Raw genomic sequence first — 15,814 nt, 5'->3', positions numbered from 1 at the left:
ACAGACATGGTAAACGCCCTGTGATTTTATTTATTTTTTTTATCCTCACGCGAGGACATTTTTCCTTTTTTTTTCAGATAGAGTGGGAGGGAGAGAAAGAAAGAGAGAAACATCAACGTGAAAGGGACACATTGAGTGGCTGCCATCTGCACAACCCAACCAGGGCTGGGGACAAACTGCAACCGAGGTACACGCCCTGAGCGGGAACCGAACCCAAGGCTCTCTGGACTGCAGGCCGATGCTCTAACCGCTGAGCCAAACTGGCCAGGGCGATTTTTAAAAATCTTTATTGTTGAAAGTATTACAGCTGCCCTCCCCCCATGCCCCCCGCCCCTGCTCCCATCCCCCTCCTGCTTTCCCCAAACTACTGTCTGTGTCCATTGGTTATGCATATAAGTTCTTTGGTTTACCTCTTCCCAACCCCTCCACCTCCCTTCCCTCTGAGGTTTGTCAGTCTGCTCCCTATTTCATGTCTCTGGATCTATTTAAAAAAATTTTTTTTTCCTTTATTGATTTTAGAGAGAGAGGAAATGAGAGGGAGAGCTAGAAACATTGATGAGAGAACATTGATTGGCCGCCTCCTGCATGCCCCCCACTGGAGATCGGGCCCACAACCTGGGCATGTGCCCTGACCGAGAATCGAACCGGCGACCTCTTGGTGCGTGGGTCGATGCTCAACCACTGAGCCACACCGGCCAGACTCTAGATCTATTTTGATCAACAGCTTATTTTGTTCATGATATTACATAAATAAGTGAGGTCATGTAGTACTTATCTTTGACTGATTAGTTCGCTCAGCATAGTACTATCCAGGTCCCTTCATGTCGTCTCAAAGGGTAAGAGATCTTTCTCTTTTTTTTGGTATGTGCCCCTAGCGGGAACCGAACCCAGGACTCTCTGGTCCACAGGCTGACACTCCAAACCGGCCAGGGCAGATCTTTCTTTCTTAGAGCTGCATATTATTCCAGTGTAAATGTACCACAGCTTTTTTATCCACTCATCTACTGATGGGCACTTGGGTTGTTTCCAGATCTTAACTATTGTAAACAGTGCTGCTATGAACATAAGGGTCAAGAGACATATGAAAAAAATGCTCAACATCAGTAATCATCAGAGATGCAAATTACAACTACGAGTTATCACTTCGCACTTGTCAGAATGGCTGCCATCAACAATTCATCAAACAAGGGCTGGTGAGGGTGTAGAGAAAAGGGGACTCTAGCACACTGCTGGTGGGAATGCAGACTGGTGCAGCCACTGTGGAAAACAGTATGGAGTTTCCTTAAAGAATTAAAAATGGAACTGCCATTTGACCCAGTGATCCCTCTTCTTGGAATATATTCTAAGGAGCCTGAAACACCCATCAGAAAGAATATATGCACCCCTACGTTCATAATGCTGTGACTTATTAGTTACCCCCCAAAAGAAGAGCAAGTTGCATACAACCTAGTTGTGTAACACTTTATCATTTATAAAAAGGCAGTAATTACATGCTTCAAGAGACATATATGTAAAAGCAAAGGAAAAGGCCTGGAAGGCTACACACTACACTGATAACAGACACATGCCTCTGGAGGAGAGTGAGGTTGTGGATGGTGTCAAAAGGATTTGGCTTTATGTAGAATATCTGGATATTTTTCAAGATTATAGCCCAGCCAGTGTGGCTCAGTCGACCCTGCACCAAGAGGTCGCCAGATGGGTTCCTGGTCAGGGCACATGCCCAGGTTGTGGGCCAAATCCCCCGTTGGGGGTCCTGCAGGAGGCAGCCAATCGATGTTCTCTCTCATTGATGTTTCTCTCTCCTCCCTTCCTCTTTCTCTAAAATCAATAAAGAAAAAAATTTTTAAAAAGATTATATCTGTATAATTAAACAGACCTCTCCCTGGTACTGCCAGCGGGTTTATCTCCTAAGCCTAGACACCTGGCTGCTCTCTCCCAAAGCATCATGAAAAATGTAGGGAAAGGCACAAATGCAAGTCCCTTAAACAAATCCGTCGCAGCCAGGTTCTTCAGGACAGCTTCTGGGGAGGCCAGGCGTCGATACTGGGAAGACCAGAGGGGCACCCCATTTCCACACTTCAGAAAAGCACTCTGCCCGGCGGTCGGAGCATCAGCCTTGGCCCAAAGAGACACAGGCTCGGTTCTGGTCAAGGGCACTGGGGTCGGGCCCAAGGCAGCCAATCATGTGTCTCTCTCTCTCTCCCCCCTCCCGCTGTGTCTGAAGATAAATGGAAAGACATCCTTGGGTGAGGATTTAAAAGGAAAATAAAGAACGAAAACAGAAAGAAAGCGCGCTCATCTCAAGTAAAACTGGAGAGAAGTACAGAAAGGTGCACTCCCACGGCCTGTGCACATTTCGGGGCGCTGGAAGGGGCAGAGAAGGGCGTGGGGCCGCCCGACACCTGCCGGTGCTCAACGCCGAGCTCGGGGAGCAGGGGGCGAGGGGCGCCTGCAGGCTGCCCGGCGGCGCCAGTGTCCTCCGTGCAGCACTGCGCAGCGTGGAAGGTCCCTTCCCGTGCAAACCCCGCCACGACCACCAGCGCGGCCTCCGACCCACCCGCGAACGTGGGTTCCCCTCGCGGGGACCAAGGGGGTGGGGACGCACTAAGCCCAAGCGCAGCCGTTCGGGCTCCTGCCCCCGGCCGGGCCGGTCCACGCCGCCCAGCAAGGCAGCGCCTGGTCGGCCGCGCGCCGCGCCGGGACGCCCCCGCGACCGGAAGAAGCGCGGACACTCGCTCCCGGACCCCGTCACTCCCGGCAGGAACCGCGAGCGCACCGGCTCCGCCGTGACGCGGCCCAATCAGGGGGCTCGCCCCGCGGCCGCAGCAGGGGGCGGGGGCGGGGCCGCAGCCGGGAGGGGGGCGGGCATCGGACGTGGCCCAATGGGAGCGCGCGCCGGGGCGGCGGGGGCGGGGCCGGGCGCGCGGCGCAGGGCCGGGCGGCCGGGGCTCCAATGAGCGTGCGCCGCGTCCGGGGCCGGCTGGTGCGCGAGACGCCGCCGAGAGGTTGGTGGCTAATGTAACAGTTTGCAAAGCGAGGGGAGCCGTGAAGGGCGCCAGCTGGGGGGCGCGCTGCCGGCCGCGTGGTAACCCCGCCGCTGCGTTAGTCCCGGAGCCGGGCCCACGACAGAGGCCTGAGGTAGGGGTGGGGCGGTGGGGCATCCTCCTGAAGGCTCCGTCGAGCCGCGGACCGGGTCGCGGAGGGAGCAGGGCCGCGGGACCGCGGGGTCCCCGCAGCTGGGGCGCCCCACGCCGGGGGCTGGGCTGGGGCCCGTTTCCGGCAGAGGGCCCGCCGCCTTTGTCAGGTGAGGCTCAGGTGAGCCGGGGCCGCCGGACTGGCCGAGCGCGCGTCCCCGGCACCGCGGCTACGCGGGCGGCGCGGCCGGAGGGCGCAGCCGGGGCGGCCGGGGAGCAGCAGGCCCTCCCGACGCCCCGCAGCCCCGACACCGACATCTCAGCTCGCGTCCAGCCGGCCTGCTTGCCGCCGGCGGGGAGCGCCAGGTGCGGGCGCCAGGTGTGGCAGGTGCTGCGCCCTGGGCGGGACCCCGGCGGCCGCGGCCCGTCTCCCCGTCTCCCCGCAGCAGGACCAGCGCGGTGGCGCGGCGCCTGCCGCCTGTGCGCAGGAGGTGCCGGGCCCCTGTGTCCTGGGCCTCGCGTGGGCACTTCCGGGACGACTGGGGGCTTGGTTCTCATCAGCAGGGGCGCGGGGATGGGGCCGCTCTACCCTGGGGGCGGATGGAGTAGGTGTGAACCTGAAAGCGGCTGTGTTTGGGGGTGAGGCTCTGTCTCCTCGTTGAGGGCGTCCAGTTACAAGTGTTGTTTTCCTCCCAGGGCACAATGGCAGCCACCGTCGGGACGCAGAGGAGGCTGGCCCGCTGGACCCTGCTGGCCGTTCTCGTGGCCGACCTGTTGGCACTGAGCGGTGTGTACCCCCGCAGGGGGGTGGCAGGAGGACCTGAGTGGAGGATAGTGATACGCAGAGGGACGGACCCCGGCCTTTTCCTTTGTCTTCCACTGTCTTGCTTTCTCCGTGGGGAGCGGTGCGTTCTCATTACAGAAGCCTCAGGAAGGTGGGGAAAGAAGGGCTAACTGGCAAGTCTGTTTCCCCTTCAGACATGCTGGCCGTGATGTCTGTGGACCTGGGCAGCGAGTCCATGAAGGTGGCCATCGTCAAACCTGGAGTCCCCATGGAGATTGTCTTGAACAAGTGAGGGCAGCCCCGGGCCAGGGGTGGGGGAGGAGGGCGTCTGGGCGCCAAGCGACGGTGTGTTCTTCCAGGTGCCCTTGAAGAAGAGCCTGGTGTTTGGGTGATGGGTTGTGTGTGTGATGCTGAGGCTCCTGGGTCCACACCCTGCTATAGGCGCCTGGGCCTCATGTCTCTTCCTCAGGGAATCCCGGAGGAAAACCCCCGTGACCGTGACCCTGAAAGAAAATGAGAGATTCTTTGGAGACAGTGCAGCAAGCCTGGTGAGCTGGCAGCCTCCCCTTCCCAGAGTGGCGAGCAGCTGAGCGGAGGGGCAGACCCGAGTCTGTTCCCGATCGGTCTCTGAGGGAAGAGGCAGGTGATGTTGCTTGGAGCCTACCGCTCTGTTCCTTCTTCCCCTCCTCTCAGGCCGTCAAGAATCCAAAGGCCACGCTGCGGTACTTCCTGCAGCTCCTGGGGAAGCAGGAGGACAACCCCCACGTGGCCCTTCACAGACACCGTTTCCCGGAGCACGAGTTAGGCGTCGACCCGCAGAGGCGGACTGTGCTCTTCCAGATTAGCCCGTGAGTGCTCCGCCGGGAGGTGGCCCCCCTTAGTGCCTGGCTGTTCTGCCTCTGACTCCCCCCTCCCCCCAGGCAGCTGCAGTTCTCACCTGAGGAGGTTCTGGGCATGGTTCTCAATTACTCCCGTTGCCTGGCTGAAGATTTTGCAGGTGAGTGGCCAAGGTGGGGCCAGTGGTGACCAGGTTCTCTAGGGTCTCAGATGGGGGCTCCCAGGGCGTATGTGGCTGTGTCTGAGACATTTTTGGTTATCCTGACGGGAGCTGCTACTGGCATTGAGTGAGTAGAGGACAGGGGTGTTGCCAGACATCCTCCAATGCCCAGGACAGCCCCGCCACAGAGAGGTATCCGTCTAGTCCAAAACGTCGACCGTGCCAAGACTGGGAAACCCTCGCCTCGCCTGCGGCGTGGAGCTGGCGTGAACCCTGCTGTATTGTCCTCTGTAGAACAGCCCATCAAGGACGCAGTGATCACCGTGCCAGCCTTCTTCAACCAGGCCGAGCGCCGGGCTGTGCTGCAGGCAGCTCGCATGGCTGGCCTCAAAGTGCTGCAGCTCATCAATGACAACACCGCCACCGCCCTCAGCTACGGTGTCTTCCGTCGGAAAGATATCAACAGCACTGCCCAGGTGAGCCAGGGAGGAGCTGCCGACCCGACATGCAGACTGGAGGATGGAGGCCACTTGGCTCATCTGGCATCTTGCTGGCACAGACCCCTCTCCGCCGCTGTCAGAGCACTGGGCTTTTAGTTGAGAGTTGATGCAGCCCCTGGAAGTGGGCGGGCACCCTGGTGTCGGATAAGGTGCCTGTGACAACTGGCTGGTGTCTTTACAGAACGTCATGTTCTATGACATGGGCTCGGGCAGCACCGTGTGCACCATCGTGACCTACCAGACCGTGAAGACGAAGGAGGCCGGGGTGCAGCCGCAGCTGCAGATCCAGGGAGTCGGGTGAGTGGGTGCTGGGAGGAAGGCTGCCTGCTGGGACCGCAGGTCGGGGTGTCCTCTGGGAGGGGCACCTGCTCCCAGCAGGAATGCTGTCCAGGTGAAGACTGTCAGTCAGTGCAGGGTACTCTGCCAACAAGCAGGGGGACGAGGGGGCAGGCAGAGTAGTTCGGGGAGGCTGAAAGTCAGGGAACCTACTGAGCTTCTAAGAAAACTTGAGGCTGCCCGGCCGGGGGGCTCAGTGGCTGAGCACTGACCCTGCACCGGGAGGTCGCCGGTGTGATTGCAGTCAGGGCACATGACAGGTTGTGGGCCCGATCCCCAGTGTGGGGCACGCAGGAGGCGGCCCATCCATGTTCTCTCTCATCCATGTTTCTATCTCTCCCTTTCCCACTTCCTCTTTGTATCTCTAAAATCCATTAAAAAATATATAAAAAAAAAAAATTCCCTAGGCTGTAGACCATATATAGGGTGTCAGATTCATCGTCTGTTCACCGTCTTGTAAATGTTAGTTGGCTTAAGTAACGTGTCACTGACATCATCCTGTTTCTTGAACTTCTGCTTTTCCATCCGTCTCTACTGCTAACACTAGTTCAAGCTGCCATCACCTGTCAGCTGTAGAATTCCGGAGACGCTCTCCTGCTTCCGCTGTGGGCTCCCTCCAGTTCTTTCCCCACATTGTTGCCACAGGTTTCTTTTCAAAATGCCAACCTGATTGTAACCAGTTTGTGTAAAAACCCTTCAGTGATGCCCTAGCCGGTTTTGCTCAGTGATTAGACCAATGAGTCACAGGTTCGATTCCCGTCAAGGGCACATACCTCGGTTGCAATTCGTCCCTGGCCCTGGTCGGGTCGTGTGGGAGGCAGCCACTCAATGTGTCCCTTTCTCGTCAATGTTTCTCTCTCTCTCCCTCCCACTCTATCTGGACAAAAATGGGAAAATGTCCTCAGGTGAGGGAAAAAACAAAACCCTTCAGTGGCTTCGAACCTTAACCTATAAGGCTGCATCCGTGCACCCCACGCCCCTGCAGCCCTGCGCCCTTGCACCCCGCACCCCTGCAGCCCTGAGCCCCTGCGCCCCTGCCTGCTCTTGGAGCTTCGGCCACACTTGGAATCGACTGCTCTCCCCCACCTCAGGTCTTGACACAGCCTGTCTCCTGTCTAGAATGCTTTTCCCTCTTCACTGCGTTAACTCCAGCTCCTCCAGGTTCAGTTTAAGCATCATTTCTCAGAACTTTCCCCAACGTCTCCAAACAGCTAGAAGGTCTCACGCAGGTTTCAGTGGCCTTGTCTGCCTCTCCTTTATGACACACGGGTGGTTCCAATTTCACATGTATTTGATTACTTAATTGCTAGATTGTAAACTCCTTGACCACAGGAACAATATCTTTTTCCTCTCAGAATTGTGCTTTCCCCGGAGACAAATACATAGTTGTCGCCTAGTAATTACAGTTGAATGAGTGGGTGGGGAACTGCGACTGTGAGGCGTCGTCCTGTGGAGGGAGAGTTGGGCTCCTGTGCAGATGAAGGGGCCTCATGGGTTCCTCCCACTTGTTCCCTTACCTTTCCTGACAGGTTTGACCGCACCCTGGGGGGCCTGGAGATGGAGCTCCGGCTGCGCGAGCACCTGGCTGGGCTTTTCAACGAACAGCGCAAGGGCCAGGGAGCGAAGGACGTGAGGGAGAACCCCCGGGCCATGGCCAAGCTTCTACGTGAGGCTAATCGAGTCAAAACTGTCCTGAGCGCCAATGCTGACCACATGGCCCAGGTGCCCACATGTAGCTGGTGGAGGGCAATACTCCTCCCTCGGAGGGTGGAGGACACCACTGTCAAATGAGGCTACTTGTGTCTGGTGTGGCCCATCGCTTCCCGTGCCCCCTGCCATCCTTCGGAGTCCTGTTCCCTTGGATTCTGGCCCGGCCGCCCAGGAGACGGCTGGGTGCGAACGCTGACACTCCTGTTCCCCAGATCGAAGGCCTCATGGACGACGTGGACTTCAAGGCAAAGGTGACTCGAGCGGAGTTTGAAGAGCTGTGTGCAGACCTGTTCGAGCGGGTGCCCGGGCCTGTGCAGCAGGCCCTGCAGAGTGCCAGCATGAGCCTGGTGAGCGGTGGGCGGAGTGGGCCGGGCTGCGGCAGGGAGTGGCCGGGTGGAGGGGCAGGGAGGAGGGACATTACAGGGAGTCGGTGCTGAGGAGAGGAGTCAGTTACATGCTGTCCCATCTCACATGGTTTCTCCCTCTGCAGGATGAGATCGAGCAGGTGATCTTGGTGGGTGGGGCCACTCGGGTCCCCAAAGTTCAGGAGGTGCTGCTGAAAGCTGTGGGCAAGTGAGTGTGGGGGCCAGGACGAGGGACTGAGCAGCTGGGAGGCTGAGAGGGGGACCAGGCCGGGAGTTGCAGGACAGACCCTGCTGAAGCTTGGGACTTCGACAGGGAGGAGCTGGGGAAGAACATCAATGCGGACGAAGCCGCCGCCATGGGGGCTGTGTACCAGGCAGCCGCGCTCAGCAAAGCCTTCAAGGTGAAGCCGTTCATGGTGCGCGATGCAGTGATCTACCCCATCCTGGTGAGTTAGCCTGTCTGATGGGCGACGTGCTCCCTCTCCCGCTCCAGGGGGGCTCCCTTCTGCCCCTTCAGTCTGTTTTTATGTTACTTCCCGTCGGTGTTTCTCACCCCTGACCCCAGAACCGCTCTGCCTCTTCCTTGTGCCCGCCGCTGCGCAGGTTGAGTTCACGAGGGAGGTCGAGGAGGAGCCTGGGGTCCACAGCCTGAAGCACAATAAGCGCGTCCTCTTCTCCCGGATGGGGCCCTACCCGCAGCGCAAAGTGATCACCTTCAACCGCTACAGCCACGACTTCAATTTCCACATCAACTATGGTGACCTGGGCTTCCTGGGGCCTGAGGATCTCCGGTGAGGGGGTGGGGGGGCAGGGTGGGAGCGCTGGGGAGGGGGCTTGGGGCCTGAGGGCTAAGCTAGGGGAAGCAGTCGGGGGGGGTTAGCCTCTTCTCCAGAGGGTGCTGCCTCCTGAGTGTGCCCCGAGGGAGGGCCTCCACCCCTGTGCTGTGAGGTCCAGGCTGGGGGCAGCTGGGCAGGTCCCCTGAGCTGCTCTCCTCCCAACCAGGGTATTCGGCTCCCAGAATCTGACCACAGTGAAGTTGAAAGGTGTGGGTGAGAGCTTCAGGAAGCACCCTGACTACGAGTCCAAGGGCATCAAGGCTCACTTCAACCTGGACGAGAGTGGGGTGCTCAGCCTAGACAGGGTGAGTGCCCAGGAGACCCTGTGCAGGGCGGGCCCCGGTCCCACCGCCCTGTTCCAGGACATGAGACATGGGAAGGGTGTGGGGCTGGGTAAATCTTGGCTCTAAGTGAAGTTAACCAGGGACTTGCCGTGGCCCTTCTCATAGCCTGTAAGTGCTTGTGGATGTTGTAAACTTCAGGGTCTGTACAACGGCCGAGGAGCCCTGGCTGGTTTGGCTCAACAGTTGGAGCATCAGCCTGTGGACCAGAGAGTTCCCGGTTTGGTTTCTGCTAGGGGCACATACCAAAAAAAAAATGGCCAAGGAAACCCCAGCTTTTTTTTTTTTTTTTTGCTAATCCTCATCCGAGGAATTTTTGTCCCGTTGATTTTTAGAGAGTAGAAGGGAGGAGGAGAGACAGAAACATCGATCGGCTGCCTCCCGCATGCCCCCTACTGGGGATTGAGCCCGCAACCCGGGCATTGAACTGGGACCTCTCAGTCCGTGGGACGACGCTCAGTCCACTGAGCCACACCGGCCGGGCTGGGCTAACACCTTTTGGGCCACGGTGTGGGAAATAACGGCCCATGCTGCTGTTGAGTGGAGAAGGGCAGGGCTCGGGGGCTAACAAGGAGCTGCGACCTTGTCCTCAGAGGACCCATGATCAAAGGGAGGAGGGTGACTCGATCCAAGAGCCTTTAGGAGAAGCAGGTGAAATCCAGCCCCACGTGGGAGTTGCGTGGGTGTCAGCAGACCCTGCCACGGGGGCAGCTTGGGAGGGTGGGTCCGCTGTGCACGCCTCATCCCGGACCCGTTTCAGGTGGAGTCTGTGTTCGAGACGCTGGTGGAAGACAGTCCAGAAGAGGAGTCGACTCTGACCAGTAAGATGGTGTGCACACGTGCATGCGTGTGTGAGGCCCGTGCGTGCGCGGGGAGGTGGGCAGGCCATCCCTTGAGTCGGAAGGCGGAGTCACTACTGCGACCCCTGATTCTCTGGCCTTTGTCACCCTAGAGCTTGGCAACACCATCTCCAGCCTGTTTGGAGGAGGCACCACGCCAGACACCAAAGAGAACGGCACCAGCACTGTCCAGGTGAGCCTGGGAGACGGGGTGCGGGGCAGGGAGTTGGGGTGCGTGTGCAAGCTGCCCTGTCCTCTCAGCCACGACGAGGCGTCGTACCCTGCTCTGTTCTGAGCTGTCCCTGTGCTGCTGCGGGCCAGATAGCCCAGTGCCCAGTCCATACGGTGGTCCTCTGTCCCTCCGAGCGCGAGCTCTCGGCTGCCGTGCTGGTCTTGCCCGAGGCCTGACTGCCTGGCGTGTGGCTGTGCAGGAGGAGGAGGAGAGCCTTGCCGAGGGGAGCAAGGATGAGCCTGGGGAGCCGGCGGAGCTCAGGGAGGAAGGCGAGGCCCCGCTGGACACCGCCCAGCCCCCACCTCCGGAGCCTAAGGGGAGTGTGGCCCCCGAGGGAGAGAAGGCCGCAGACAAAGAAAATGGGGGGAAGCCCGAGGCCCAGGTAAGTGCCAGGCTGAGCTCAGGCTGAGGGAGCGGGTGCCTGTTTCTCTTCCTCTCGGTCCCGGCCTGTGGAGTCCAGAAGGGCTCCTGACATCTTCCTCTCTCCCCACAGAAGCCAGGTGACAAGGGGGAGGCGGGGTCTGAGGGTGTCCCCCCAGCCCCAGAGGGAGAGAAGAAGCAGAAGCCCTCCCGGAAGCAGAGGATGGTGGAGGAGATAGGGGTGGAGCTGGCCGTCCTGGACCTTCCCGACTTGTCCGAGGACGAGCTGACCCGCTCAGCCCAGAAGTGAGTCCGGGCTGAGAGTGGGGCGGAGCCCGGGCCTCGGTGCCGCGCGCCCCCCTCACCCTGCCTCCGCCTCTGCCCGCAGACTTCAGGCCCTGACGGCGCGAGACCTGGAGAAGCAGGAGCGCGAGCAGGCCGCCAACAGCTTGGAGGCCTTCATCTTCGAGACGCAGGTGGGTGGGCGGGAAGCACCGCGCGGGGCCTGTGGGGCTGCCTGTGAGCCTGCCCTCACCCATGCCCCTGCGCCCCCAGGACAAGCTGTACCAGCCCGAGTACCAGGAGGTGTCCACGGAGGGGCAGCGTGAGGAGATCTCTGGGAAGCTCAGCGCTGCCTCCGCCTGGCTGGAGGACGAAGGCTTCGAGGCCACCACAGGGGTGAGGCCTCCCGGGACGGGGGTGGGCTGGCAGCTCTCCCTCCAGTCAGCAGGTGGGAGGAGCTGGGGTGAGGCCATGAGACCAGGTGCCGGGCTGGCTCCAGGGCTGCCCTGTCACCATCGTCCCCCCGCCCGCTCCCCGTCAGATGCTGAAGGAGAAGCTGGCCGAGCTGAGGAAGCTGTGCCAAGGGCTGTTCTTTCGGGTGGAGGAGCGGAGGAAGTGGCCCGAACGCCTGTCTGCCCTCGACAGCCTCCTCAACCATTCCAGCATGTTCCTCAAGTGAGCGGCCCTCCGCCCTTTCGTCCACACTGGCCTTGCCAAGCCCCCCCCCAGGTCTTCCTGGCTTCCCATCGGCTTCCCTCTCCCCGCCCCAGCCCCAGCCCCCACCCCTCCTGAGCGATAGTCTCCCCTCTGGCTTCCAGGGGGGCCCGGCTTATTCCAGAGATGGACCAGATCTTCACTGAGGTGGAAATGACAACCCTGGAGAAAGCCATCAACGAGACCTGGGTAACCCTGTGTGAACACGTACCGCGAACGGTACCGCGAACGGTATTGCGTGCACGCTCTGGGCTCAGCAGTCAAGCAGGGCCATTCTGACCAGGCCTGAGCAAGGGTCAGAGCCGAGAGCGGCCAGATGGGGGAGCCACAGAGCCTCCCTGGGAGGTTAGAGAAAGATCCTTGGAGGAGCTGGGGCGGGAGCTGGACTAGAAGTGGCCCAGGGTTTGAGGAGGTGAGGGCGGGCTCATGGGACGTAGAAGCAGCTTTGGGTATGAGAACTGTGGGCCACACTGAGTGAGGAGCAGGAACGGAACAGCCGGGGTCCAGCTGTCCTCAGTCACAGCAGGAGGATACAGCCAGAAATGGGTCGTTTTTTTTCATTCTCACCGGAGGATTTTTTATTCGTTTATCTTCAGGTAGAGAGGGAGGGGTAGGGGGAAGAGAGAGAGAGAGAAACATCATTGTGACTGAGACACATCGACTGGCTGCCCCCTGCACAACCTCGACCAGGGCCAGGATGAGCCGCACCTGCGGTCTGTGCCCTTGACCAGAATCAAACCAGCGACTCCTTGGTCTTCCGGCCGATGCTCTAACTGCTGAGCCAGACCGGCCAGGGCAGAAGTGTGTCGTTGAGCCTCCCTTGTGGAGAGCCTTGAGTGCCGTTCTGAGGAGTCTGCTCGCCATGTGGGTGGTCTGGGGTGTGGGGAAGGCCTGAGGCCAGAGCTGTCCACTGTCTCCATTGTCAGCTCTGAGCCTGTGCTGGCCTCGCCCACAGGCCTGGAAGAACGCAACGGTGGCCGAGCAGGCCAAGCTTCCCGCCACGGAGAAGCCCGTGTTGCTCTCCAAGGACATCGAGGCCAAGATGATGGCGCTGGACCGGGAGGTGCAGTATCTGCTCAGCAAGGCCAAGTTCGCCAAGCCCCGGCCCAGGCCCAAGGACAAGAACGAAACCCGGCCCGAACCTCCGCTCAATGCCAGTGCCCAGAGCGAGAAGGTCGTCCTCCCGCCAGGTGAGGGCAGGTCCTGGCTCGGAGCTGCTGGGCAGGGAGGCCCCTCCCTGCGGCGACTGCAGTTCTCTCGTTTCCCTGCAGGCCACGCTGAAGACGCAGAGCCTGTCTCCGAGCCCGAGAAGGAGACGCGTGAGTGGGGAGACTGGGAACATGGACATTGCGTAGCCTGGGGCTTGGCAGACTGGCGTGCAGAGACCGCGCGCGGCCCGCAAACCCTGCGTGTGGCCTCCAGCTCTCGCCAGCCCCTCCACGGCCCTCCCGTCTGCAGACACTGACGGACGATTCTTCCCCAAAGCAGGGTCCGAGCCAGCAGATGCGGAACCTCTGGAGTTAGAAGGTCCTGGCGCAGGTGAGGGCGGGGCTGGGGTGCGCCAGGAAGCTGGGTAGGATCGGGGGTGTCTGCACGGAGCGCAGCGTTCGCCTCCACCTCATCCGCTGTCGTCCCTTTGCCTCCCCGACTCCCAGCAGAACCTGAGCAGAAGGAGCAGCCCGCCGGACAGAAGCCAGCTCCGAGGAACGATGAGCTGTGACCCTGCCTTCCAGCCCCCCCCGCCCTTCTCCTGCCACCTCTATTTATTAAACACAGGGCTGGGGCGGGGCTAGTCCTGTCCGCAGAGGCTCCAGTTCCTTCTCTCACTGGTGACTGGCGGTGTGGATAAGGGGAAGGACGGGACACTTACCAGCTCCTTCCAGAGTAGAGCTGTGGTTACGAAGGAAATTGTTCTGTTCCCCCATCCCATGCCCCGGCCCTGTACCTATCCAGGCCCTAAATTGGGGAAAGTCACTCTTATGTCTTAATTGTCTGGGCAGATGAGAGAGTGGCCGTCGCTGGTGGGCAGGCCTGTAGTAGAAGGATGTCCTCGTCTGACCATTCCTGTCCCCTTTCCTCCCACGTGAAATCCTTGTCAGAGCGCAGTGTCTCGAGTCTTGGTGGCCAGGTGTGCTTTCCGAGTGCCTGTTCACGCTCCCCTCCGAGTGTCCTTCCTTCCCTGCAGCTTGGGTGCTGGGCTCCTTTCCTCCGGGTGTCCTGGCAGGCCGTTGTGGCTCAGTAGCCTGTGCCCAGGGCCCTGTCTGCCGGGCGGAAGTAAATCTCGGCGGTTCACCCTCACGTACGCCTGGTGGCCAGAGTAGACGGAGAGGGGGAGGGAGTGCAGCCACCTCCTCAGGAGTGAGCCTGTGAAAGCCCCGTAGCTCCCCCCTTGGACGGCCCAGGGCGGCCATGTGGAGTGGCGGGCGTGGGGTGCCAGCATCCTGCCAGCCCCGGCCACCTGCCTCTTCGCACAAGCCTGGTCCTCTGTGTCCCTTTGCTGCCTGCCCCTCCTCTCCTGCCGGTCTGCCCTCGGACAGCCTTTCCCTCACCCTGCACCCTGGGCTGACAAAGTGTGCTTTCTACTGTGAGTCCCTGTCCCGGCCCTCGGCAAGGAGCATGGTGTGAATGTGAGAACAACACGTTCGAGGCAGGCTTGTGGGGAGGAAGGGGCTGGGCTGGGCCTTGGGCCACTGACTGGCGCTGGGGAGCCTGTCCCCCAGGACTCTGTCTGGTAGGGGCCAGGGCTACACCTCAGTTCCTATAGCAAAGGGGACCTGGTCCTGTCTGTCTGTCCCTTTTTTTTTTTTTTGCCACATTGGCAGAAATGAGACCTGAGGGTCCCCCCGTCCTGTATGTCTGAGTTCTTTCAATAGCATTTGAGACTGGTTGGGCAGGTCTGACTTAAATTGTACTTTGCTCCGTTGTTAATTGAGAAACTTTCAATAAAATATTATTTTCTACAGTTTTTGTGCTGTTTTTTTTGTTGTTGTTGTTAATGTCATTGTTTATTCTTCTGTTAGCTGATACTTGTTTTTTTCTTTATTGATTTCTAGAGAGAGAGGAAGGGAGAGGGAGAGAGCGACAGAAACATCGATGAGAGAGAACATTGATTGGCCGCCTCCACGCCCCCCCACTGGGGATCAGGCCCACAACGTGGGCATGTGCCCTGACCGGGAATCAAACCAGTGACCTCTTGGTGCAGGGGTTGACGCTCAACCACTGAGCCACGCCAGCTGGACTACACGTATATATTTAACATAAGCATCTCATTAACAATCTTTGAGTATAAAAGTACTGAGCTTTATAATATCTACTATTTTTAAAGAGTTGATTTTTGAGCCATCTAGTTCCCATCCTCGAGTGGGCATTATTAACTTTGTGATACACTGAATAGATACACCACCGATCACTTAAACTTGATTATTACATACCTAGTGTTTCTGCATTTTTTTTCTTTTTTTAGAGTGGGTGGGAGGGAGGGGGAGAGAGAAGGAAACATCCATTGGTCGCCTCCTGCACAGAGACTCTGACTGGGACCAGGGGTCAAATCCACAACTGAGGTACGTGCCCTTGACCGGAAGTTGAACCCATGACTCTGGTCTGGGTTGATGCTCTAACCGCTGAGCAAAACCAGCCAGGGCTCTTGTTAAACATTTTTAATGGTCTTGAAGATATTTTTAAAATTTATCTTCATTGTTGAAAGTATCACAGATGTACCCCTACCTCCCCCACTGACCTCCTTCACCCCACTCCCTTCTCCCCACAGGCCTTCACTACATTATTGTCTGTGTTCGTGGGATATGCATATATGCATATAAGGTCTTTTTTTAATCCTCACCTGAGGATATTTTTCCATTGATTTTTTAGAGTGGGAGGAAGGGGGAGAGAGAGAGAAACATTGATGTGAAAGGGACACATCGATTGGTTGTCTCCTGCACAACCCTGACCAGTGCTGGGGATCAAATCTGCAACCCAGGTACATGGTCTTGACTGGGAATCGAACCCAAGACCCTTCAGTCACAGGCTGATGCTCTAACCACTGAGCAAAACCAGCCAGGGCTACATATAAGTTCTCTGGTTAATCTCTTTCCACCCCACCCCCCACCATTCCCTCTGAGATTCATCCGTCTGTCCCCTGCTTCCACGTCTCTGGATCTATTTTGTTTTTTTTGTTTTTGTTTTTGTTTATTTTATTTATTTGTTTTATCCTCACCTGAGGACATTTTTCTATTTTTTTTTGTTCAGATAGAGTGGGAGGGAGAGGAAGAGAGAGAGAGAAACATCGATGTGAAAGGGACACATCGAGTGGCTGCCACCCACACAACCCAACCAGGGCTGGAGACAAACTGCAATCGAGGTACGTGCCCTTAGCGGGAACTGAACC

General features: G+C 58.6%; 1 protein-coding gene across 3 annotated transcripts; it reads left to right on the top strand.

Annotated features, from left to right (window-relative positions):
* The first annotated feature begins 3,030 nt into the window (after nucleotides 1-3,030).
* Nucleotides 3,031-14,341, top strand: HYOU1 (hypoxia up-regulated 1). 3 transcript variants are annotated; one of them, XM_036259203.1, is made up of 26 exons: nucleotides 3,031-3,138; nucleotides 3,831-3,921; nucleotides 4,113-4,206; nucleotides 4,388-4,466; nucleotides 4,612-4,766; nucleotides 4,839-4,915; nucleotides 5,210-5,391; nucleotides 5,597-5,712; nucleotides 7,281-7,473; nucleotides 7,674-7,808; nucleotides 7,952-8,034; nucleotides 8,140-8,272; nucleotides 8,430-8,617; nucleotides 8,829-8,967; nucleotides 9,764-9,824; nucleotides 9,956-10,035; nucleotides 10,274-10,456; nucleotides 10,568-10,740; nucleotides 10,823-10,910; nucleotides 10,990-11,112; nucleotides 11,258-11,391; nucleotides 11,535-11,619; nucleotides 12,386-12,620; nucleotides 12,702-12,749; nucleotides 12,919-12,969; nucleotides 13,089-14,341. In XM_036259203.1, exons 2-26 carry the CDS (start codon nucleotides 3,837-3,839, stop codon nucleotides 13,148-13,150), a joined length of 2,982 nt encoding a protein of 993 aa, XP_036115096.1. In that variant the 5' UTR covers nucleotides 3,031-3,138; nucleotides 3,831-3,836; the 3' UTR covers nucleotides 13,151-14,341. The 3 variants fall into 3 exon arrangements, with proteins under 3 accessions (XP_036115096.1, XP_036115095.1, XP_036115094.1); XM_036259202.1 differs by having other exon boundaries at nucleotides 12,916-12,969; XM_036259201.1 differs by lacking the exon at nucleotides 3,031-3,138 and having other exon boundaries at nucleotides 3,745-3,921; nucleotides 12,916-12,969; nucleotides 13,086-14,341.
* The last annotated feature ends 1,473 nt before the right edge of the window (nucleotides 14,342-15,814 follow it).

The sequence above is a fragment of the Molossus molossus genome, unplaced genomic scaffold (genome assembly GCF_014108415.1).
Source record: "Molossus molossus isolate mMolMol1 unplaced genomic scaffold, mMolMol1.p scaffold_m16_p_13, whole genome shotgun sequence".
In the NCBI taxonomy this organism is placed as follows: domain Eukaryota; kingdom Metazoa; phylum Chordata; class Mammalia; order Chiroptera; family Molossidae; genus Molossus; species Molossus molossus.
The sequence above is the reverse complement of the archived record's forward strand: the minus strand, read 5'-3'. Positions and strand labels throughout refer to the sequence as shown.